At 46.2% G+C, this 22126-nt stretch overlaps 1 protein-coding gene across 5 annotated transcripts in view; it reads left to right on the top strand.

Annotated features, from left to right (window-relative positions):
- Positions 1 to 22126, top strand: part of GBF1 (golgi brefeldin A resistant guanine nucleotide exchange factor 1) — a 113620-nt gene that overhangs the window by 82778 nt on the left and 8716 nt on the right. For 3 of the 5 annotated variants that reach the window (XM_033130186.1, XM_033130183.1, XM_033130184.1), the window contains 25 exons: positions 889 to 1020; positions 5530 to 5648; positions 6171 to 6279; positions 6772 to 6832; positions 8091 to 8145; positions 11815 to 11962; positions 12278 to 12501; positions 13025 to 13193; positions 13635 to 13846; positions 14181 to 14279; positions 14903 to 15097; positions 15331 to 15520; positions 16093 to 16233; positions 16547 to 16635; positions 17619 to 17821; positions 18300 to 18423; positions 18705 to 18830; positions 19097 to 19179; positions 19831 to 20067; positions 20342 to 20435; positions 20822 to 20998; positions 21316 to 21380; positions 21464 to 21587; positions 21790 to 21861; positions 21996 to 22090. In XM_033130186.1, coding sequence (XP_032986077.1) covers positions 889 to 1020; positions 5530 to 5648; positions 6171 to 6279; positions 6772 to 6832; positions 8091 to 8145; positions 11815 to 11962; positions 12278 to 12501; positions 13025 to 13193; positions 13635 to 13846; positions 14181 to 14279; positions 14903 to 15097; positions 15331 to 15520; positions 16093 to 16233; positions 16547 to 16635; positions 17619 to 17821; positions 18300 to 18423; positions 18705 to 18830; positions 19097 to 19179; positions 19831 to 20067; positions 20342 to 20435; positions 20822 to 20998; positions 21316 to 21380; positions 21464 to 21587; positions 21790 to 21861; positions 21996 to 22090 — 3343 coding nt within the window. The remainder of the gene's footprint in view (positions 1 to 888; positions 1021 to 5529; positions 5649 to 6170; positions 6280 to 6771; positions 6833 to 8090; positions 8146 to 11814; positions 11963 to 12277; positions 12502 to 13024; positions 13194 to 13634; positions 13847 to 14180; positions 14280 to 14902; positions 15098 to 15330; positions 15521 to 16092; positions 16234 to 16546; positions 16636 to 17618; positions 17822 to 18299; positions 18424 to 18704; positions 18831 to 19096; positions 19180 to 19830; positions 20068 to 20341; positions 20436 to 20821; positions 20999 to 21315; positions 21381 to 21463; positions 21588 to 21789; positions 21862 to 21995; positions 22091 to 22126) is intronic. The other 2 variants (XM_033130187.1, XM_033130185.1) reach the window with 1 other exon arrangement.

Below are 22126 nucleotides of genomic sequence, written 5' to 3'. Positions count from 1 at the left end.
GCAAGTCCAGTGGAGCTTCTTAAACCTTCTAAATTCAGGAGTATGTAATTTGGTTGAAAGGATGTAATGGTTTTACAAGTTTTGTAACCATATAGTATATAGACTGGGTTCAAATCCCAGCTCTACTTCTTATTAGCTGTGTAATTTGGGGCCAATCATGTATTTTATCTGAACCTTGTTTTTCTCGTCTGTAAAATAAAGATTATGAAAAGAGGCAGAATGCACATTGCCCTTCATTTCAGGGTGTCTCTGCTTGCTCTAGGCAGAGAGGCTGGAGAGTGAAGATCTCTCCAAAATTACAAACTGCCACCCTGAGTAGGGACCTGTTCAGCCTTTTGTTCTTTTTAGCCTTATTTTTCAGCAAGGTTTTATAAAACTCAAGGTTTCTCCTCACCTTCCTGGGATGTGCTACATTCTGTATCTCTGAGATGACCTTGACCATGACAACAAAAGACAGAAAGACAGTTGCTCACCCTGGTATCTCTTTGGTCACGTTTGCTGTACTCAAGATGAGCTTTACCTGTGTATTACTAGGGAGTGTGGACATGGAAAATTGACCCAGCAATATTTAATTGCATTAAAGAATTTATTATTAATTTTTAAAATTGTATTAAATACATAAAATCTAACATCTTAATCATTTTATTGTTAATTTTTAAAGCATGATAATGATACTGTGGTTTTTTTTAAGCTTCTTAATCTTTCAGAGCTACATACTAAAAACCTTACCGATGACATGATAGTGTCTGGGATTTGATTCAAGGTAAAACAGAGGAAGACTGACCCAGCAACTAAGAACTCTGGCCTCATGGCACAGATAAGAAGGGCTTTTTTCTAGGATTTAACTTTTTGTTAAATGGCATCTCTTCATTCCTTCTTTTCTTGCAGAACTCTCAGAAATTGAGCCCAATGTGTTCCTACGTCCATTTCTGGAAGTGATTCGCTCTGAAGATACCACTGGCCCTATCACTGGACTGGCGCTCACCTCCGTCAACAAGTTCCTGTCCTATGCGCTCATAGGTAAGAGCTCGGGCTTTGTTGGATGACCACAGCACTTCCTTTCTTGCCTCTCCTGGGCCACTCAGGCTTTAGGCAATCAGCTGGTGATACTGGAAAGTTTTTCCCAGCCGTGTGTTTCCTTGGAGAGGAGAAATTAATTATTGGTTGCTCATCATGCTAATTGACTCAGGTTTTGCAGAGTGGGGAAGGTGGGGAGGTTTCTTGGGACTCTGGTTTCTTTGTGCTTTGGAGGGAGTTAGGGGTGTGGTAGGTGCCCTTGGAGGTTTGGTTTATTTTTAAAGTTATTTTTTAAATGTAATGCATGCTTATTTTAAGAAGATAAACAATAAAGAGGTGTCTAAAAGAAAAGTTAATGGTCACTCCTCTGTCTTTCTCAATGCTCCTCCTCCTTAGTTAGTAAATAATGTTAACAGACTGGTTTGAATCTTTCTACACTTTTCTCTACATGTATATAAATATATAGGGAGTACCTCCTTTTTAAAAAAAGAAATAAAAATAGGATTATGTGCTACATGCATTCTTTTTTCACTTAGTAGTATTAACTTAGAAAAATGTATAGATATAATTGTCCATCTGATTTATTCTTTCCCACAGTTTAATTGAAATATAATTGACATATAACATTGTATTAATTTAAGGTATACAACACAATGATTTGATGTATGTATATGTTGCAAAATGATTACCACAATAAGTTTTGTTAACATCCATCGCAGTTACAAATTGTTTTCCTGTGATGAGAACTTTTAAGATCCACTGTCTTAGATCTTCAGCTCTACAATACAGTATTGTTAATGACAGTGATCATGCCGTGTATGCCATCCCCAAACCTATTCATCTTATCATGGGAAGTCTGTATAGTCTTTTTTCATTGTGGTAAAATATATACGAAATTTGCGATTTTAATCATTTTTAAATGTATAATTCAGTGGCATTAATTACATTCATAATGTTGTGTAACCATCACCAGCATCTATTTTCCAAACTTTTTCATCACACCAAGAAGAAACTAACCATTAAGCAATGATATACCATTTTCCCTTCTCCTCAGCCCCTGGTAAGATTTTTTTCATTTTAGTAGCCATTTACTTTCCATAGTATACATACAACACAGTTCATTCAATCATTATCTTGTTGATTATTATTTAGGTTGTTTCCTATTTTGAGCCATTACAAATAATGCTGAAATAAGCATCCTTGTTCATATGTCCTTATTTGTTAATTTTCCTTTTATATGACAGATTCCCGTACTTGAAATTTCTGGATTAAAGGCCATGTGCTTACTAAATTTTCATAGGTACTGCTAGGTTGCTTCCCAAAAGATCATAGCATTTGCACTTCCAACAGTAATGTTTGAGAGTTTCCATTTCCTCACCCTGTTACCGGCACTAAATATTATCAGTATTATTTATTTGTGCTTATTTGGTGGATGAAAACCGGTATTTTGTTGTTTTTATTTCCTTGAGGTTGAACATTTGAATTTCTTTTCCTTTGCCTGTTATGTTACTGAGTTGTTTTTGTTTTCTTATCAATTTGTAGGAGATTTTTATATAGTGGGGATACTAACCCATTGTCTATCACAGTATTACAAATATTTTCTCCCACTGTTGCCCAGATATTTTATCCAGTCTATTGTATGTCTCTGAATTTGTTTATGGTGTCTTTTTTGGATTCTTTTTAGTTGGTCTTGTCACTCAGGACACTGAATTCCTTTTCCCCTGTTACCAGTCCATGTGCAAGGGTGAGGAGCATAAAAAACAGGCAGCTGTCTTTGTTTCTAAGTAGGGAGACAAAAAAAGAGGCAGCTCAGGCCGTGGCCAGCCAGAAAGGAAAATGGCCTTCAGTTCAGGGCGAAAACACCCTTTATCTTTTCTAGCAAGTTGGATCTGCTTAGCTGAAGTATTCAGGATCCTGAGCAGGAATCCTGCATGCCAGCTAGTTTCTGAATCGGTGCATCAGCCTCTCCAGCACCTAGTCCTGGCTTCATACTTTTCCTCAGCAGAAATCAGGCCCAGCGACTTCCAGCCTTGCCCTGAGCACCACCTGCAGGTCATCTCTCTCCACAGCCTCCAGCAGCTGCCCTCTGTGCCTTTTTTCTCTGCTCTCTTGTCGATGTTACTCTCTCCCCTTCCTGGACTTGGCAGCCAAGCTGGTCATTGGAGACCTCAGGCCAGCTGGTCATTGGAGTTTCCTGTGGTGGGAAAAGAGAATGCTGGAGGTGGTGATTGCAGTGGGCCTGAGAAAAGAAGCAGGAAGGAGTGTATGAAAACCAGAAGGCAAAGGAGATGAGATTGGCACATTTCCCTGCAGTGTGCTCCAGAATGGCCAGGGAGGGAGGACATTCTAAGGAAGACGAGGTCTGCTAAGTGAGCCCAAGCCAAACACTACTTTGTTGAGGCTGCCCTTCTCAAAGAAACTACCTGCCCCCCTCAATACTGTGACCCAAGGCTTCTAGGATTATTTTAGGTCTCACTCCAAGAACCAGCCTTTTGTTTGGCCCCACACAGCTGCCAGACCAGGATTTGTGCCACTGATTGCCTAGCTTACTGGTGGGCCATGCCTGTGGCCCTAAAGACCTGTCACTCTTAACCTGCCTTTTTAGAAAATTGACTTTGCTACTTCATTCAAGCTCAGAGGATAAGAGCTACAAAAAGATTGGTAAAGCTTAAACTACTTTAATAAGGGAGATTATTGAAAGAGGGGAATAAATGGACCCCCAGGAGCCTTTGAGATGGGAGCAATTCATGAGCTCTGAAACACCATGCAACAGTGATAAGGACCTGGGTTTCCTGTGTAAGGAAAGGTGCTGTGGACCTTGGAGGCCTGAAAAAGGACTGTCCAGCAGGGCAGAGAGAGGAATCAGGCCAGGGCCTTGAGCGTACAGGCATACCTCAGAAATATTGTGGGTTTGCTTCCAAACCACTGCAATAACACGAGTCGTCATCTTTTTGCTGGTGGAAAGTCTTGCCTCAATTTGTTAAAAAAAAAAAAAAAAAGCAACATCTGTGAATTGCAATAAAGTGAAATGAAGTAAAGAGAGGTATGCCTGTATAGGATTTTCTGTGTTGATTGGAAAAAATGAGTAGAGTTGGGGTGATAGAAGGAGATGGTTCACCCCATGTACTATATATCATCATGAAATTGGCTTTCTTCTGCATGACCTCTTCAAGTAGCCACTCCTGAAGCTGAGTAAAGGCATGCTATATATAGGACAAAAACAGCCTTTGACTAGGTGTGAGAGACTAACCAGGACAGAAAAGAAGAAAACAAATGAAAACCACTCACAATTAATGAAAGTCTTGTGGCTCATTGTTGCAAGAGAAGTATTCTTGTTTCTTCTCAGCCATCTCTTGAGCTTCAGGCCCAGAAACTATTAATTACAGGTACCAGGAAAGAGAAAATTGTAAGAATTTTTTGTAATTCCTACCACTTAGAAGTAGGAGATGCTTCTGAATTACACCGTGACACCTGCAAGGCAACTTTCTGTCAGTTGCAAAATTTTGTTACATCTCTGCCCCTTTTATTCCTACTTATGTTCCTTTCAAGGACAATCCAGATAGTTCTGCAGGACCGATGTAGGTCTTGATGGAGGCCACTTTTTTGGCTACTCCTTGTGGATATTTAACACATGAATGGAGCAGAATTTCCCCCTTGGGGGCATTTGTGTTAGCTTCCAGCATGGTGTTGGTTGTGTGACCTCTAGCTTCTCACCTCTTATTCACAGTTGAATTCTCCCTTCCTCCTACGACCCAAGTAGCCAGCTCCCAGTCCTGTGTAGTTTGTCCCTTTTCTCTCCTAATGCCCGTTTAATTAAACTGGTAACTAGATTCTTGCTCTGTTATATTGTTTTAAATAAGAATGAAACCAACTGGAAGAGGTCTCTGATTTGCTGTAATGTGGCACCCAGATATGAGTATTGGCAGCAGTGACTGTCCGTTTCTTCCCCCTACTCCCCTGCCTCAGTTGCACCTGAACATAAAACCCCAAAAGCTACCAGAGAGAAATGTGAAGGGGGAACAAATACATGAAAAGAGAAAGGCTGAAACCTTGGCATTCAAAGGTCTGGCCCTACTCGGCCCTTGCTCTGGGCCAAAAACTCATATTTCCAGGCTTTTTCTCTATGAAATGAGTAGCTCTACACCAGTGAATCCCAAAATACTGTCCCTGACCAGCAGTGTTAACGTTACCTGGCATCTTGTTACTAATGCAAATTCTAAGGCCTCACTCTAGACCAGCTAAATCAAAAATTTTGAGTAGGCCCAGCAATTTGTATTTTTAACAAGCCCTCCAAGTGATTCTGATTCTTGAGTTTAAGAAACAGTAAAGTTTGTGCTGAGGACCTCATTAAAGTTGTTTACAGACAGAAATTCTCAGGTAGCCCAAGGAACCATGGGTTAGGGAATTGGAGAGGAGAAAACCAAAGTCCGTCAAAGCAATCCCTAGACAGGATGTCTTGCCTTTTCTTTCTCCTCTCCACATCATTTAGTCTTTCCTTTTTCGCTGGAGCAGATCCCACGCATGAGGGCACAGCAGAGGGCATGGAGAACATGGCAGATGCTGTCACCCACGCCCGTTTTGTGGGCACGGATCCTGCCAGCGATGAGGTTGTCCTGATGAAAATCCTTCAGGTAAATGGAGGGGAAGAGCAATTAGGCTAATGGCCAGGAGCTGATGCCATCGGCTCTACTTACCCAAGTCTGCAGGCAGCATGAAGCTGTGTTTTGACTCCACTGGGGCTTAGGGAGCTACTTTGTTTCCAAACAAGCAGCTCGGGTACCCAAAGTAAAAGCTTTTTGCTAAGGAAAATAATTAAAAGCTTTAAATGAATTGACATCAAATACTGTAAGCCCTTAATACACTTGTACCTCTAGCAGACTGTATCAGTGGCATCCATCAGCTGGTCTGGTGGGCTAGGGCTGGAAAGAGTGCTGAACTGTGTCAGGCTCATGCGGAGGAAAGACATGGTTCCCAAGACAGGCTCCTGGGAAACCCCTCCCTCTGCCAAACTGAAGCGAGGGCACCATTCTCGCTAGCCTCTCTTTCTTACCCTGAGTGCTTCCGTAGGAGACTAGAGGAACAAGGAACAGCTTCTCTGTTCCTTGACGCAGACTGCTTTGTTTATCACAGTACCTCCTCTTTCTTCCTGGTAGGTGCTGCGGACTCTCTTGCTGACACCAGTGGGTGCCCACCTAACCAATGAATCTGTGTGTGAGATTATGCAGTCTTGCTTCCGGATCTGCTTTGAAATGAGGCTCAGTGGTAGGTGCTTGAACATTGGGCCATTGTGTGTGAGTACGAATACACGATGCTGTCTGTGAACCCAGAGAAATGGAAAAACTCAGAATTTCTCCATCACCTACCTTATGGAGCCATAGGGATCTAGAAGTCTCTTTACTTGACTGTTTGTTGTGAAGCTAGAATAGAGAACTTAGCCTGTTGTTCCAGGGCAAGAATTAGAATAGATCCCTGACTAACTCAGCCCAGGTACCAAATCTCCATCCCTTGGGGTTTCTGGGATTGACACCAGCCTGTAACCCTTGAGAACACGATTGTGCTCCCCTTTTTCCTGACTCAGTAATGCCACCTAGTGGGCCAGGGAAGTTATGCCTGCCAGGCTGGGCTGGAGCTGGTTTTAATAAGTTTGGCATAATCCTTGGTAAACAAGGTTTGGAGGGGAGTCTGCTCTGAGAAGCCTCCTGATAATAGCACAGCAAGTAATGACACCTGTGTTATTTGTTTTTGCCTGTGCAGAGTTATTGAGAAAATCCGCAGAGCACACTCTCGTAGACATGGTGCAGCTGCTCTTCACAAGGTAAACCTGCTGCTGTTTGCTTCAGCCCTGCTGCCCAGGCCTCTTGAGCCTGCCTGCTTTCACACAGCCGCTTCAGGGACCTGGCCAATCTCACAGCCACATCAGAGGCCGATGGGCTTATGGAAGGGGGTAGTTCTCTGGGCCCAGGGTTACTGATCAAGGAAGAAGGAGAAGGGAGCCAGCTTGGCCTCAGGAGGAGGCAGAGGGTTATTTGAACTAGGTTGACAGACCTCGTCCTGCTTCCCAAACTTGTGTCTGTTTCTGTACAGGTAGCAGCTGGGAAAGGCAACCCAGAGAGGAAGCCAGACTCAAGAGAGCCTGGAATAGGTTGCCCAGCTCCCAAAGCTCAGCCTGATTTCTGTGAGGAAGGATCGAGGCTGGGTGATCAACAATCCTGGTTGGCCTAGATTGTCCCAATTGTAGCACTGCAAGTCCCACATCCCCGCAAACCCCTCAGTCTCAGGCAAACCAAGACTGTTGGTTGCCCTTGTCGGCCCTGAGCTTAGGGCATAGGAGGCCTTTTCATACTGTGCCTAATTTATCGTTTCCTACACTTCTTCCAATAGCTTAACTTTGAGAAGGCCTGAGGCGAGAGCTTGAAAGGCCCCACCCAGGGGATATTGATAATGGGGGAGGTTATACATGTGTGGCGACGGCTTATATGGGAAATCAGTCTAACTTCAAGTCAATTTTGCTGTGAACCTAAAATTGCTCTAAAAATAGTCTATTTAAAAAGAAATAAAAGCCTCGCCCTGGGATTTCTTTTTACTCTCAGATCTATAAATAATAATCCTTATTATCTACAGACTAGCTTATACCACTGGATTCTGCTACAAAGAGTTTCTTATTCCTCTGATTCACATTTCCTGGTTTCAGAATTTCAAGTTGCCTTATACTTCTCACTCTATGCCCAGTCTCCTGGGGTTTCTCCCCATCGCGTGGCTTTCTGCAATACTTGCTAAATGAAGCAGGAAGGAGTCAGGTTAAGGGTGAAAAGAGCGCCACACTCCAAGGGCACTTAGTCACCTTGTCCTGATGACCACCACCTTTTTTAGAAAGTGTCTATGTCATACATCCCCCAATTCCTGTGGCTCTTTGATGAAGCTCTGAAAAGGGTGAAACTAGCCGGCTTCTCTTTCTAGTTATTCCTGAGAGACAGGGCATGCTCTGGCCCCGAGCGTGTATAAGCTGTGGTTGGCATGGAGCGGGCGATGTAGTATTATCCCTAATAATGTCCATGGGATTCTCTGTGTTATAGGTTACCTCAGTTTAAAGAAGAACCCAAGAACTATATGGGGACCAACATGAAAAAGGTATGACCTGCTATCTCTCATCCAAACCTTGATCTCCCGATGTCTGTGCTGTGGGCAGTTTCCTGGATACCCTTACTTAGCAAAAACATGCTTTTTTTGCATAGATGGGTCTGCTTGGAATCTAGAAATAACTGTCACAACTTTAGTGAGAAATTTATTCTTTCCCAGATACCTCTCATTCCCTAGCCCTTCCTTTCCAGCCTATCTTGTTGAGCTACCACATAAACTGGTGAGTTAGTCCTTCCTAGAAACCGGGTGAGGCTCTTTGGGTTGGGCTAAAGGTGAAAGACCTGCCAGCACCTCAGGGTCCAGCCTTGTCAGCAAGTAGGAGGCCAAAAGAGGCTCTGCCCCAAATCCCACCGTAATGCTAGATTAGACTGGGCTCACGCTTGGGCTAGTCTTGTTGACGAGACACATCAAGCCTGACTCCAGATCAGAAGGTTCTCCAACTGCCAGGAGAAGAATGATGGTCAGAAGAATGGCCTCTTTCTATCTTGAATGGAAGCCCTGGACTTCACTGGCCTCTTGTGAAGGTTTTGCTTGCAGCCCTCAGAGGTTCTGCCCGTGGAGATGACCTTGGCTGTTTGGTGCATGCACCTGACCTTCCCTCTCCCCTGCCATCCGTCCCCATTCCTGCCCTGTGCCCTGTTGGCATGTGTCTGAGTTTATTTCACTCTGTTTAAATCGATCATCTGCCTGTCTTTCACAGATTTCTCCATGTCTCCTCAACAAACTGCAACTAAGTAGTGGGGAGCAGACCAAAGCCCTGAACCAGTTAGAGAGGGTACTGCTCTTTAAGAACCTCAAGGTCTCTCTCCCTCTCCTTTCCCCCTCTTTATTTATTTATTTAAATGTTTATGTGTAACATCTGGGTCCCATTTCCATTATGTAAAGCACAACTTACCCCTCCCTAGTAATATAGCACGGCTTTGAAAGAGTTGCATGTGTTTGTAGCTTTGCAGTGTTGGGAATTTTCCTGGGACATCTAGTTGCTTGGAGGCAGAAGGAATCCTTGAACTGTTGATGTATCGTATAGTAAGCCTCGATAGAGAGCCTCGGTCCTGTTGACACATTGTGGAGAAGCTTAATATCTACCATTCCTAGGAGAACTATGAGGGACCTCCAGCAAGACCCTTCCCTCTTCTAGCCTTTCCCTGCTCACAGCTGGCATGGAGAGCTTAAGCTGTCCTTGACTATCTGGAGACCTGAACTGGGTTTGGAGGGAAAGGGTAGTCCATCTAGTTGGGGTCTTTTTTTTTCTTGGTACCATTAAAGGGGTCATTCCATGGTTTAAGACTGGATGAAAGAAAAGGAGCCAGGTGCCAGGATAGCCCAGGACACTGAGAATACTTTGGGATCTGCAGAGATGCCCTCTGTTCTTTAAGAGTCAAGATTTAGGGGAGGGGTTCAAGCTAAAGATTACCCTAATCCCCATATCCCTACCTTAAGAGGATGGGCTGTCTATTGCAAGAGTGTGCATGCTAGAAGTATGGTTTTAGACATCCAGGTCACTGAAGATAAAATGAACTGTGTGTGTGTGGTGGGGTGGGGGATGTGTATACCTAGCTGGACAGTCCATAGACTTGTGTTCTCTTTGCATGCATTGCCTCAAGTTCCATTTGTGTGCTTGCCTAATCTCAAGTTGCATCTCTCTTCATTGACTACCCAGCATTCTGCCATGATTTTTAACCTAGGACCTGCCCTTTCTTTGTAAAGCTTATACTATCCTTTGGAAATACAGAGTTTTATGGATAGGATGGTGAGGGTTCCATGAACTCCTACTGACCTCCCGGCACCGTAGCACCTTAGGACAAGGAATAGCTATACTTTTTAAGAGCTAAGACAGTTGTGAGAACTGGCAGCTTCTTTACCCCTACTCCAGCCAGGAGGCAGAGAACACTCTTTGAAATGATCAGGTTGGAGCTAGCTTTGCTGAAGGTAGAGAAGGAAACAGGAAAGAGTGATCCTAGTGTGGGAAGGAATTTCAATGAGTGACTGGCTTCTCAGTGGAAGTACGACTACCTAGAGTCTCTGAAGTAAAGAAGGGCTTCCTTGAGAGAAAAGATATCTGACTAAAGTAGATCCAGATGTTAGTACTTTTTGGAGCTCAGTGACAATTGCCAATAAAGCTGGGAGTTCTTGTTTTCTTTCATTGATCTCTTGTGCTTCCTGCCTGTCTGCATGTTTTACCTCCAGAACATTTTTACCAGGAACTTGACCCAGATGAGCTTCAGTGGTTCCTGGAGAGAGTATCCTATTTCCTGCTTAGTCACAGTCCTCAGAGTACTTGAAGTTCCATTCTAAGCATTTGACTGCAGGCATTTTGGAGATGGATAGACCTGAAGTGTAAATCCCGTACAAGGCTGTTGCTATGTTAATATAAGCTAGGGGTGCAGCTCAGCTCACATACCTCTCTCCCTTATGGAAGGAGCTATGGGGAGGGAAAGAAGAATTATGTAGTTTCTAAGCAAGGGATCAAAAGTTATCCAGGTTCTAGAGAACTTGGGAAAGGTTGAGGAAAGGGGTCCTATTCCCCAAATATCAGAAGGAATTGAACAGGACAAGGATAATATGGGTATATTCAGCTTTTAGAAAGAAGCAGGAAAGAAAAGTGCTTCTACCCTCTTTAAAGTCATTCTCTTGATTCCTGGAAGAGAACCGCTGTTGCCCAGTCCAGGAATGGTCCATTAGTCTAGGAATAATTTGGTCTAATTCTGCAGAGGGACTGAATTCAAACCCTCACTGAGAAGGCATCAGCACTAGGAAACAAAATGGGCCTAAACAAAGTAGCTACGAATTTAGGGTGGAGAAAATGCATAAAAATTTACTCCTAGAGTAGTCAACAGATTAGATAGAGTATTTCCTCTGTGACTAACAGGAAGCTGTAGGAAGAATAGAAATACAGCAAGAGAGAGGGAAATGGAATGGAGCAAGGGCCTAAGAAATCAGTAGCCTTACCATCTGGAAACATAAAATTGCATCTAGAAAGACCCCACAATGAGAAGGACAGGAGGTCCCATTGATACACAAAAATTGGGAGTAACAGAGAGCAGAGCAACAGCATGACATGACCCTCCATCCTTAACTCCATAAGCCAGCCAGGATGCCACACCTTCCTTAACTCCAAGGAATGAGCCTTTGACCAGTTTGATACAGAAATTCAACAGAGTAATGACTATGTTTAAGATCGAGGCCCAGTTCATTAAGCAATAGAAAGGGGTAGGCTCTCTTAAGAACTAGTAGGAGTAGGAGGCTTCTCTGCACGAAGTTGAGGAGGAAAGCCCAGGAGTCCAGGGCCTGTAGATTTAAAGCTCCAGGAAAGGAATCCCTGTGCTTACCTATTCTGCAGGAGGGCCGGGCACCATCTACAGGACTCAAGTTTGTCACCATCACTCAGCCCTTCGAGTGATGTGTGAGGGCTGGCCCTATCAATGACCAGCCTACAAGCAGAGTGTCACCATCCATGTGGAGGCTGTCAGGCTGATCTATAAAGTGGCCAATATAGAAGCCAGGTTAGAGCAGTAGGAATGTGCTCTGATGGGTTAGACTCTTCCTTTGGTAGGGTATAGGCTATTTTCTGGGGTCCAGTAGTAGAACTAAGAAAAGGGAGATTTCTAGGGATAGAGTTTTAGTTTAAAAACCAGTGCTAATAAGGTGTAATATTTCCAGCTGAAAATGAGAGCAGGAGGCATGAGTGATTCATCCAAGTGGAAGAAACAGAAGAGATCCCCCCGGCCCCCACGTCATATGACCAAAGTTACACCAGGTTCAGAGCTGCCCACCTCCAATGGAACCACCTTATCCTCTAACCTCACTGGTAAGTGCCCTGGGTTGCATCATCTGATTAGAATAGAAGAAACACTTTTTCTCTCATGGATTTTGACATTGAGGACCAACCGAGGGGCTTTGGTTTCTTTCTGCTGAGAGTCAAAAGGGAAACCTCCAGGTCAGATCTGACAGTGACCATTTAGCAATTCTGCAGTGACTTAAGGTTGCTTTCCTTCCAGAGGGACTCTGACTACTTTAGAGACTGGCATACACAGAGATGGCAGTCTAGGAAACAGAGCCCCTGGTACCACAGAGGGTACGTGCTCCCCACAGAGTCTCTCAGGCCTCTTATTTTGCTTGGCAGGTGGCATGCCCTTCATTGATGTGCCCACTCCCATCTCCTCCGCAAGTTCAGAAGCTGCCTCAGCAGTGGTCAGCCCCTCTACAGACAGTGGCCTGGAGTTCTCCTCCCAGACCACTTCCAAAGAGGACCTCACTGACCTGGAGCAACCTGGCTCTCCAGGGTACAGCACAGCTGCAGAGCCTGGTGGCAGTGAGCTAGGGGTTCCTGAGCAGTCTGACCCCCAGGTATGGCTTTGATTTCTAAAGGCCCCTCTCCGGTCTTCAACTGTGGGAATTGGCTTGATCCTTTAGATCCTATATCCAGGCCTTGGCTCAAAAGAAGATAGGGTACTGGGGTTCTTCCCCATTTTCTAGAATTAGCTGTGCTGCTTTGAAAACCCACAGCATGACTCACTGTGAGAGGTAGCTTATGGGATTTATCAAGTTTTACATGCTGGTAGTACTTGGCAAAGGGGGGCGGGGGGAGCTGGCTGTGGCTTTTTCTGAAAGGTAATGTTCTAAATCCCAAGCTTAGGAGAGCCTCTGTTGCCCCTAGAATTCTTGTCCCTAGGATGCCTTAGGAGAGTGTTCTGAGTTCTTCATCATATTCCTGCCCTGAGCCCTCTCGCATTGATTCATAGCCCACTGAGCTGTCCCTACTACGCCTGCAGTGCGTGAGAGAGACTTGGAGGACAGGTATTTCAGGGAGTAAGTTCCAAGTTGCTCTTGCCTCATCCCTCTTCCTATGTCCCCCTGCGACTGCTCATAGCAGGAAGGAGCCTATGTGGAAAAGGCCCAGTCAGCATCCGTGGAATCTATCCCTGAAGTGTTGGAGGAGTGCACGTCCCCTGTTGAGCACTCTGACTCGGCCTCTGTCCACGACATGGATTACGTCAATCCCCGGGGTGTGCGCTTCACACAGTCCTCCCAGAAAGAAGGTAGGTACTCTTGGGCAGCCTCCGCCTGTTCACCTCCCCCATGCTACCCGTCAAGCTGCCTGAGCCTAGACTGTCTTGGACCCGTGTTATCTTCTGGTACAAGTCTTAGGCCATGCTCTAGTCAGGAAATGGAATCAAGCCAGAGAACTGTTGGCATAGATAGAGCCCTTCCCTCCTTTATACAGAGAGTGAGTTTGGCGGACAATAGGAAGTGAGAGGGAAGAAGAGAAATCTTGGGACTTTTAACAGAAAGGTAGAATCATCAATTCTGATTTCCTTAAATACATGAGACTAGTCTCCTTACCACCCCAGAAAAAAACATTTTTTCTCTTGAAGAGAATCACTTATCAGAAATTGTCTTGTAAAATACAGGACAAGCTAGGCCAAGCTATCAAGCCAGTCATTTCTTAGTAGTCCTACTTCCCTCCTGGCCTTCTCCAGGTACAGCTTTGGTTCCCTATGGTCTTCCCTGCATCCGTGAGCTCTTCCGTTTCCTCATCTCCCTCACCAATCCACATGACCGCCACAACTCAGAGGTTATGATCCACATGGGACTGCATTTGCTGACAGTGGCTCTGGAGTCAGCCCCTGTAGCCCAGTGCCAAACCCTCTTGGGACTCATCAAGGATGAGATGTGCCGCCACTTATTCCAGGTAAGACTGGATTTCTAGAGGGGCTCTGAGCCCCTGGCTGTTCTTCAGGGTCTCTCAAGGGCCAGGGGAGCACGGAGTGGGTTGGCTGATTAATGAGAAGAGTATGGGACCCAGGAAAGAACCTCCCTCCCCAGTTGGCCAGTAGTCACAGTCAAGAGGACTCCATTAGTTCCCAGGGACTCTGGCAGCCAAAGGGAAATATAGGAATGGCTAGATGTAGAGTCCCCTCAGAGCACAGGACCTTAGTAGAAACTTCACAGTTTGCTCTCCTGCTTTTCTCTGGAGCCATAGTCAGGTTCCAAAACCTCATGGCCTACCCTACTCTGATTTACAGCTACTCAGCGTAGAGCGACTGAACCTTTATGCTGCTTCTCTGCGAGTATGCTTCCTACTGTTTGAGAGCATGAGGGAGTACCTCAAGTTCCAACTGGAGGTAAGTTTCTAAACCTTGGAAGAAGGAGAAAAAAAATAGGAAAGAGGTATGGCATCTTCAGTGGGGCCAGCTCTGTCATGCTGCAGGGGTAGGATTTAGGGGCTTCTGTAGGAGAGTGCTTCTAGCCTCCAAAGTTTGCTTCATTGGCTGGTCTCTTTAGTGGAGAAGTTAAAAGGAGCCTAGAGAACATTGGCTGGCTATAAAATGGGAGAACCCAAATGTAGCCAGCCAGTATTTGAGGACCGGCAGTTAACCTCACCGTGAGTTGGTACAGAGCCTCTTCTGCCTAGCAAATCCTCTGCAACACAGGCAGGCAAGTCAAGCTGGCTTTGTCACTAAATCGCAATAAGCAGCTCTGACTAGAACCAGGTCAGGCTCACATAGAGTGCACAGAAAGGTCAACAGGCACCTTGTTTTGGATGAGGCCTGAGGGAGAGAACCAGGCCTTCTCCCCCAATATGGCGGCCAGAGGGGATGTATTTAGGGGATGGAATAACTCTCTTTCAGTGCATGCCTCCTGGCAGGACTTCTGCTTCCTGTTTAGTGTTTTTCCTGTCTCATTTTGTCTCTTCCTATTTTGAATCCTTTTCACACCCACATGGTAATTACTGGGTTATTGCCAGATGTACATCAAAAAGCTCATGGAGATCATCACTGTGGAGAACCCCAAGATGCCTTACGAGATGAAGGAGATGGCACTGGAGGCCATTGTACAGCTGTGGCACATCCCCAGCTTTGTCACTGAGCTCTACATCAACTATGATTGTGACTACTACTGTTCCAACCTCTTTGAAGACCTCACCAAGCTGCTGTCCAAGGTGCTGAACATTGTTATTGGCTTCTAGAAAGAAATCTCTGTTAAGGAAATCTCTGGCGGTAGTGAGGATGCTATATACAGGGAGGGAAGCACTTGAGAGTTTGGGAACAGGAAGAAGAAAGGCATTTTTCTCAGCAATGTAGAAGTTATAGGAAGTTTGGGGATTTTTGGAAAAGGATCATTTAAGTGTAAAATATTCTAACCTCAAGTCTACTGGATCTGTTTACTTTCCAGAATGCCTTCCCTGTATCTGGTCAGCTCTATACAACACACCTACTGTCTCTTGATGCCCTACTGACAGTGATTGACAGCACTGAGGCCCACTGCCAGGCTAAAGTCCTCAACAACCTTACCCAGCAAGAGAAGAAAGAGGTAGCCAGGCCCAGCTACGAAGCAGTGGATAGCACCCGAGAAGCCAGCAGTAGTAAGAGGCATTTCTTTCTTTGAGGATCCCAGAGTTCTATGCTTATCCCTTCTCTACCGTGAATCCTTTCTCCTGCCCTTATAGCACTTCTGGGGTACTCCCAGTTCTGTGTTTTTGAGGTTTGGTGGTTTGAATCACAGGCCAGGCAGGTAGGTTAGCAAGACTCGTGGTTTTTTCCTTTTCTCCTCTGCATGCTTTGGCTTTTTTACAAAACTATTATTTATGGGGAGAAAAGAAAATTAAAGTACATAGGACTTTTGTCCCTGAAAGCTCTAGGCCTGCTTTCCTCCAGTACCAGTATCTGTCTCCACTTTTATTCTTCTCTAACTCCCCCTTAAAATAGAGGTTGCATAAGGTCAACGAAAGTGACTGCGTAATCTTCTTAAATTATAGAATCTAATGCTTGGCTGACCTGGGACAGTGACTACTTATTTGGCCTTGGGTTTGTCCTGTTCAGGGCTGGCAACCTATGTGGGAGCATGCAGGTCTCCTTGGCCAGGGATTCAACCTCCCACAGCTCTGCTTGGCTTCCTACCCCATAAGTCTTCACTTATCTTCTTCTCTCCTACCAGCTGAGAGAGCAGCCAGCGAGGGGAAGGCTGTAGGCATGGCCCCAGACATCCCAGGTCTGCATCTGCCAGGTGGAGGGCGGCTGCCAGCAGAACATGGGAAGCCAGGATGCAGTGATCTGGAGGAAGCTGGTGACTCTGGGGGTAGGTACTGGGTGTCTGTGCTCCTGAGCCCCCTCAACTCGAGGGCCTGGTGGAGAGTAGAGGTGAGGGAGCAGAGATACCCTAGGGCAGTACCTGAGGGAACCTGGGCTACTCGCCATACCTTCAAACCCTGAGAGAAGAAAGGAAACATGTGGAGCCCTAGAAGATAGGACTTCTAAGGAAGAAGACTGATGAGACGACAATTGGAGGCATCCTTCTTTTTCACTGGGGAACATATCAGCAACCTTCCAAAAGTCATTATCCTGGTAAAAGAGGTCTTACGGCTTTTTCCCTCTCTTCCTCTCATTGCTAGCTGACAAAAAATTTACCCGGAAGCCACCTCGATTTTCCTGTCTCCTGCCAGATCCACGAGAACTGATTGAAATTAAAAACAAAAAGAAGGTACATACCAATATCCCTGGAGCCCAGCCTCTGCCCACCTCTATCTGGGTGTTCTTGGTGGGGTTTCTGTCCCAGAGGATGAGCGAGACTCTAGCAGCTCATTGTACAGCTTCCTAAGGCTAGTCTTTTGGCTTGTTGGGACTTCAGCAACCCCCCGCAGTTTCCTTTGAAGCTTTTCCCTTATTCCAGAGCCATGCAGTTTGTCATACTCTATTATATGCCTCTGGGAAAATGCTGTTCTAGCTGAGAGCCAAGTGTTACCGGTGGGCACAGAACTCTGTGAGCTGGTATCATGTGGGTTACTGAAGGTTAGTGGTCATCTCCAGCTCTGGGGTGATGATTGGCAATAAAGGAAGATTGACATTTATTCTGGTGCTTTAGTAAAGTTCAAATAACTGTGTTTTTTTGGTTTTCTTAATACAAAGAAAACCTTTATTTAACCCTTTCTTCTTATTGCTAGCCTAAATAAATGACTTTGGGTTTTGTGTGCCCTTGATTGCAGGGCTGTGGCTGGACAAACAATTATCTTATCATTCATCACAGTTAGTTCACCTTGTCCTTCAAACCCCAGGGCCTCAAGAGCTAGGAAGCCACAAAAAGACAGGGAAACCAAGCTGGGTTATAAACAAGATGCTGCATATAAACAGATGTCAGGGATTGCTATAAAACCATAGAGAAGAAGAAAACCTTTTCTAGTCTCTTCCACTTTTTTCCTGATCCTATCGTTGGAGGAGGGGGGCTGTCCCATGCATCTTGAGCACTCATAAAAGGAGTGAAAACGAGCTCCTCAGCCAGTGAAGCTTCTCAGAGACGTGAAGACTGAGGAAAGCCAAGGCCGGTATGACCCAGCCTTAGTCCTGCAGTCACTTAGAACCACTTCCTAGGAGCCTGTTAGGTGAGAAGCTGTGAACTGTGATGAAGTCCGGCCTGGCCTTGTCTGGTTTAGGGGCACAGCAGCTTCTGACACCCTAGTATTTCTCCAGCTTCTCATCACTGGCACAGAGCAGTTCAACCAGAAACCAAAGAAGGGGATCCAGTTTCTGCAGGAGAAAGGCCTCCTCACCATCCCGATGGACAACACAGAGGTAGCCCAGTGGCTCCGAGAGAACCCGCGATTAGACAAGAAAATGATTGGAGAGTTTGTGAGTGACCGCAAAAACATTGACCTGTTGGAGAGCTTTGTGAGGTGAGGAAGCTGCAAGAATTGTGGGACATATTAGGATCCATTGAGGAGACAGAGCATCCCTCCCTCAAAGCAGTCTCAGTCATTTCCTGCTGGTGACTCAGCTCACACACTCTGCCTTTCCCCATCCCTTTTATCTGTTGGACCTGAAAGTGTCTCTAGCAAGATAGCTTTGGGAGCCACTCCATTCTGCATAAACAGCCTTGCAAAGGGGTGGAGCAGGGTTCCTGAGCACAGGGTAGGTTCTGGGTTCCAGGGGATGAGGTTTCTAGGCAAGAGTGCACTGATGTGAAAAGTACTAAGGTTAGGAGTTGTCAAATTCTGGTCTGTGTTGGAAATGGCCTGGAGATAACCCCTTTGCCAGAGCCCTCAGCCTCCTCTTTTCTAGTAGGAGAAGGTTAAAGGGACTGTGGCTAATGAGAACCCAACATTTGCAGCTTACATATCTTCAGCACCTTCACCCTTTTTCCTCTCCCTATAGCACCTTCAGCTTTCAGGGTCTGCGGCTGGACGAAGCTCTTCGCCTCTACCTGGAAGCCTTCCGCTTGCCTGGGGAAGCGCCAGTCATCCAGAGGTTGTTGGAGGCATTCACAGAGCATTGGAGGGTGAGTCTGACGAACGGGCTGAGCCCACCCTCTCAAGTTCATTTGACTGAGTGTTTCTACGGCTCCAACTGAAGGACCCAGTTGCGGTCTCCCAAGAAGTCTGAGAGCATCATCAGTGAGCTTTCCATAGCGAGGCCACCTTCTGCTAAGGAGTTGGCAAGAGATTGGCTGCTTTCTGGGCGGTATATCCCCTCTGTACAAGCATTGACCAGTGGGTTGATTGTGAGGGTCTAATTGGCTGGAGAAGGGCATTGACACAGCCGGGGTCTTTACTTTTTCAGAATTGTAATGGCTCCCCATTTGCCAATAGCGATGCCTGCTTTGCCCTGGCCTATGCTGTCATCATGCTTAATACTGACCAGCACAACCACAATGTTCGCAAACAGAATGCACCCATGACCCTGGAGGTAAGCTTGGATCCCGGCCTAGGCAGAGAAGATCCAGCAAGCTTTGCAGATAGGAGAAATGACTTGGGATTTCCAAAGGGCACAATCGACAGGACTCTGTCCAAGGGAATCAGGGAGGGCTGGCCAATCCAGAAGAGGAACGGGCGGGGAGGTGGGTCCTTTCACTTACTGTTTCCTAAATCCTATTTACCGCAGACCCAGGGCTTCCTTGGGTGGGGCTTCAGCATTGACACATAGCAGGGAACGGCTTATTGGTCTATCTCTAGGAGTTTCGCAAAAACCTAAAAGGTGTGAATGGAGGCAAGGACTTTGAACAAGACATCCTGGAGGACATGTATCATGCCATCAAGTGAGTATGTTTGGAGGATGGTGGAGCACCTCTGTTAAGGAGAAGCACATTGCTCCCTTTTCCAGATTTTACAGTCACAACATTCTGCAATGATTCATATGCCTGGATTTAGCCTTGGGACTTAGCTGGGCAGCCCCCTCTCTCCCAACTCATTTCTTCCTTAAAGAAGCCTGAACAGTCTTGGAACTCTAGTACTCTAAGCCAGGATCTAAACTGCCCCTCTAAGTGGAGTGTCATGGCCCCATTTCTCAAACCCAGAGTGACTGGGTTTTCCTGTCTAACTCCCAAGATACATTCTGGGGCTGGTAGACAACACAAAATGGACACTGGAGAGTGAGGCTTGGGACAGAGGTCAGAGATGGGACACTTAGTTCTTTAGTGCAAATCAGAAAAGGTAGAACTGTTCATTCAGATGTCACAGAAAGAATGTGACATCGTACTACAAAACTCCACTTAGAAACAGGTCTTTGAGATTATGGGGAGTCATGGGGTGTTTCTTTCTTTATCCCTGGTGGGTGGGCAGCAAACCACTGAACTGCAGTTTCGATGACCTCTCATTGATGGAGAGTGCCAAGGCAAAGCCCCTTGTTTCAGTTTGGGAGCAGTCAGGTTCACAGTAGTGTGCCTACTCCTTTCCTTATTTCCTGGCAGGAACGAGGAAATTGTGATGCCTGAGGAGCAGACAGGCTTGGTTCGGGAGAACTATGTGTGGAATGTGCTGCTTCATCGAGGTGCCACCCCAGAGGGCATATTCCTGCGTGTGCCTGCTGGCAGCTACGATCTTGACCTCTTCACCATGACCTGGGGCCCCACTATTGCTGCTCTCTCTTATGTCTTTGACAAAAGCCTTGAGGAGACAATCATCCAGAAAGCCATCTCAGGCTTCAGGTAGCCCAGCTTTGGTCTTGGTGTTGTCTTCCCACCTCTCTGAGCTAACTTGGTTGACTATATACCTCTCTGAATCCTACTCTTTTTTTCCTTAGAGTGGGTTCTTCCTGAGTTTTTGGAGGGAGGCTGAAGCTTGGGACAGTTTTAAACAGATTTAAGAGTAAAAGGTTTCTTCCTGGGACTGATTTGGGAAGAATCCCAAGCAAGCCTCCTCAGGGACTTGGAAGGGCTGCCTGGCCTTCCAGTGACTCTCTTTCTGGGATGGACGTTACAGGAAGTGCGCCATGATCTCCGCCCACTATGGCCTCAGCGATGTGTTTGACAATCTCATCATCTCTCTGTGCAAATTCACAGCGCTCAGCAGTGAGGTGAGCAATGGGCAAGAACTCTGTATCTGGAGTTTCAAAGGAGGACCTCTCTTTTAGCCATTACTCTTTATCTCCAGAGCTGCTTTCCCTCAGCATATTTACACACATACACACACACACGCACACACACACCTTTGACTACAGTAGAGCTTAGGCCATTTCTGTCTTGCATACCCTAGGATGAGAGTAGCGTCACCTCATAACGGGGAGGGTGGGGAAGGAGATGCCATAGTGGGGAAGGCCTTATGTAGGTTAGCCTTTACCACTAGTATTATGGGTGACTGAAGCAGAGCCAGCAGAAGGACTCAGGGAGCCATTGGTTGAGGCGTAAGAGGTTCTCTTTTTCAGACATTTGGCAGGCCCTAAGCTTCTCATCTTCTTTCCAGTCTATTGAGAACCTGCCCACTGTGTTTGGAAGCAACCCTAAAGCCCACATTGCAGCCAAGACAGTATTCCATTTGGCTCATCGTCATGGCGACATCCTGAGAGAGGGCTGGAAGAATATCATGGAGGCCATGCTGCAACTCTTCCGAGCCCAACTGCTGCCCAAGGCTATGGTGGAGGTAATTCTTGGTAGGAGACTAATCCACAATAATTAGGCAAGAGCTCCAAGATTGTGTGCTATCAGTATGTAGAACTGGCTGAGAGTAGCACTGGGCCTGATGCCTGCTGAAGCTTACGAGTAACACTTCAAATGTAAGGCCACAGATCTTGATGGGGGGATAATTGTCCAGGAACGCTGGTAGAAGCCATTGCCAGTCACCATTTGGAGGGGCCCTAGTCAATAGAGCTATAAGAAGAAAGCCAGAGAACTTTGCAGGGGGGAGCAGGAAATGCAAAGGGCACACGGAAGGAAATTATTCTTGACCTGCTTGTCCAGGTAGAAGATTTTGTGGATCCCAATGGCAAGATCTCTCTACAGCGGGAGGAGACACCATCGAACCGGTGAGAACAGATCAGAGGCTGAAGGCTTTGGGGAGAGAGGGTCAGAACTCTGTAGCTCACTGGGGCTTGTACTCTTTCTGCAGAGGAGAGTCGACAGTGCTGAGCTTTGTGAGCTGGCTGACACTAAGCGGCACCGAGCAGTCTAGCGTGAGGGGCCCATCCACTGAGAGCCAGGAAGCTAAGAGAGCTGCCTTAGACTGTATCAAGGTAACTCTCTGCCTGCGCTTAGTGAATAAACCTGGACTCCTCCCTACTGGATAGATACTGCCTTGTGAAATGAAGTGTAGAATCATCAAAGACTTGTGACTAGAACTGACTCCTTCTGCTCTGTCTCCCTGGCTCTTGGGAAAGTTCTCTTCCCTCCAGCCCTTATCACTGATGCCTTACCTCTCTCTTGTGCACCCTCCAGCAATGTGACCCAGAAAAGATGATCACGGAAAGCAAGTTCCTCCAGCTGGAGTCACTGCAGGAGCTCATGAAGGTACAGAATGGAGTAAAGAGAGATGGAAGGGCTAGCTGGGTCTGGGAGGGGAGACAGGGACCGTGGTGTGTGCCTCACTTTCTGTCAGGGCAGGGCCAGTGGCTGCCTACTTTCCTGGCGTTGTCCTCCTCTAGGCTCTGGTCTCAGTGACGCCAGATGAAGAGACATATGATGAAGAGGATGCTGCTTTCTGCCTGGAGATGCTGCTGAGGATTGTGCTGGAGAACAGGTAAAAGGCAGTCTTTAGAGGCCTCATACTGGGCTT

This window comes from Rhinolophus ferrumequinum, chromosome 16, assembly GCF_004115265.2.
Source record: "Rhinolophus ferrumequinum isolate MPI-CBG mRhiFer1 chromosome 16, mRhiFer1_v1.p, whole genome shotgun sequence".
Lineage (NCBI taxonomy): Eukaryota > Metazoa > Chordata > Mammalia > Chiroptera > Rhinolophidae > Rhinolophus > Rhinolophus ferrumequinum.
This window is presented reverse-complemented; position numbering and strand designations above follow the sequence as displayed.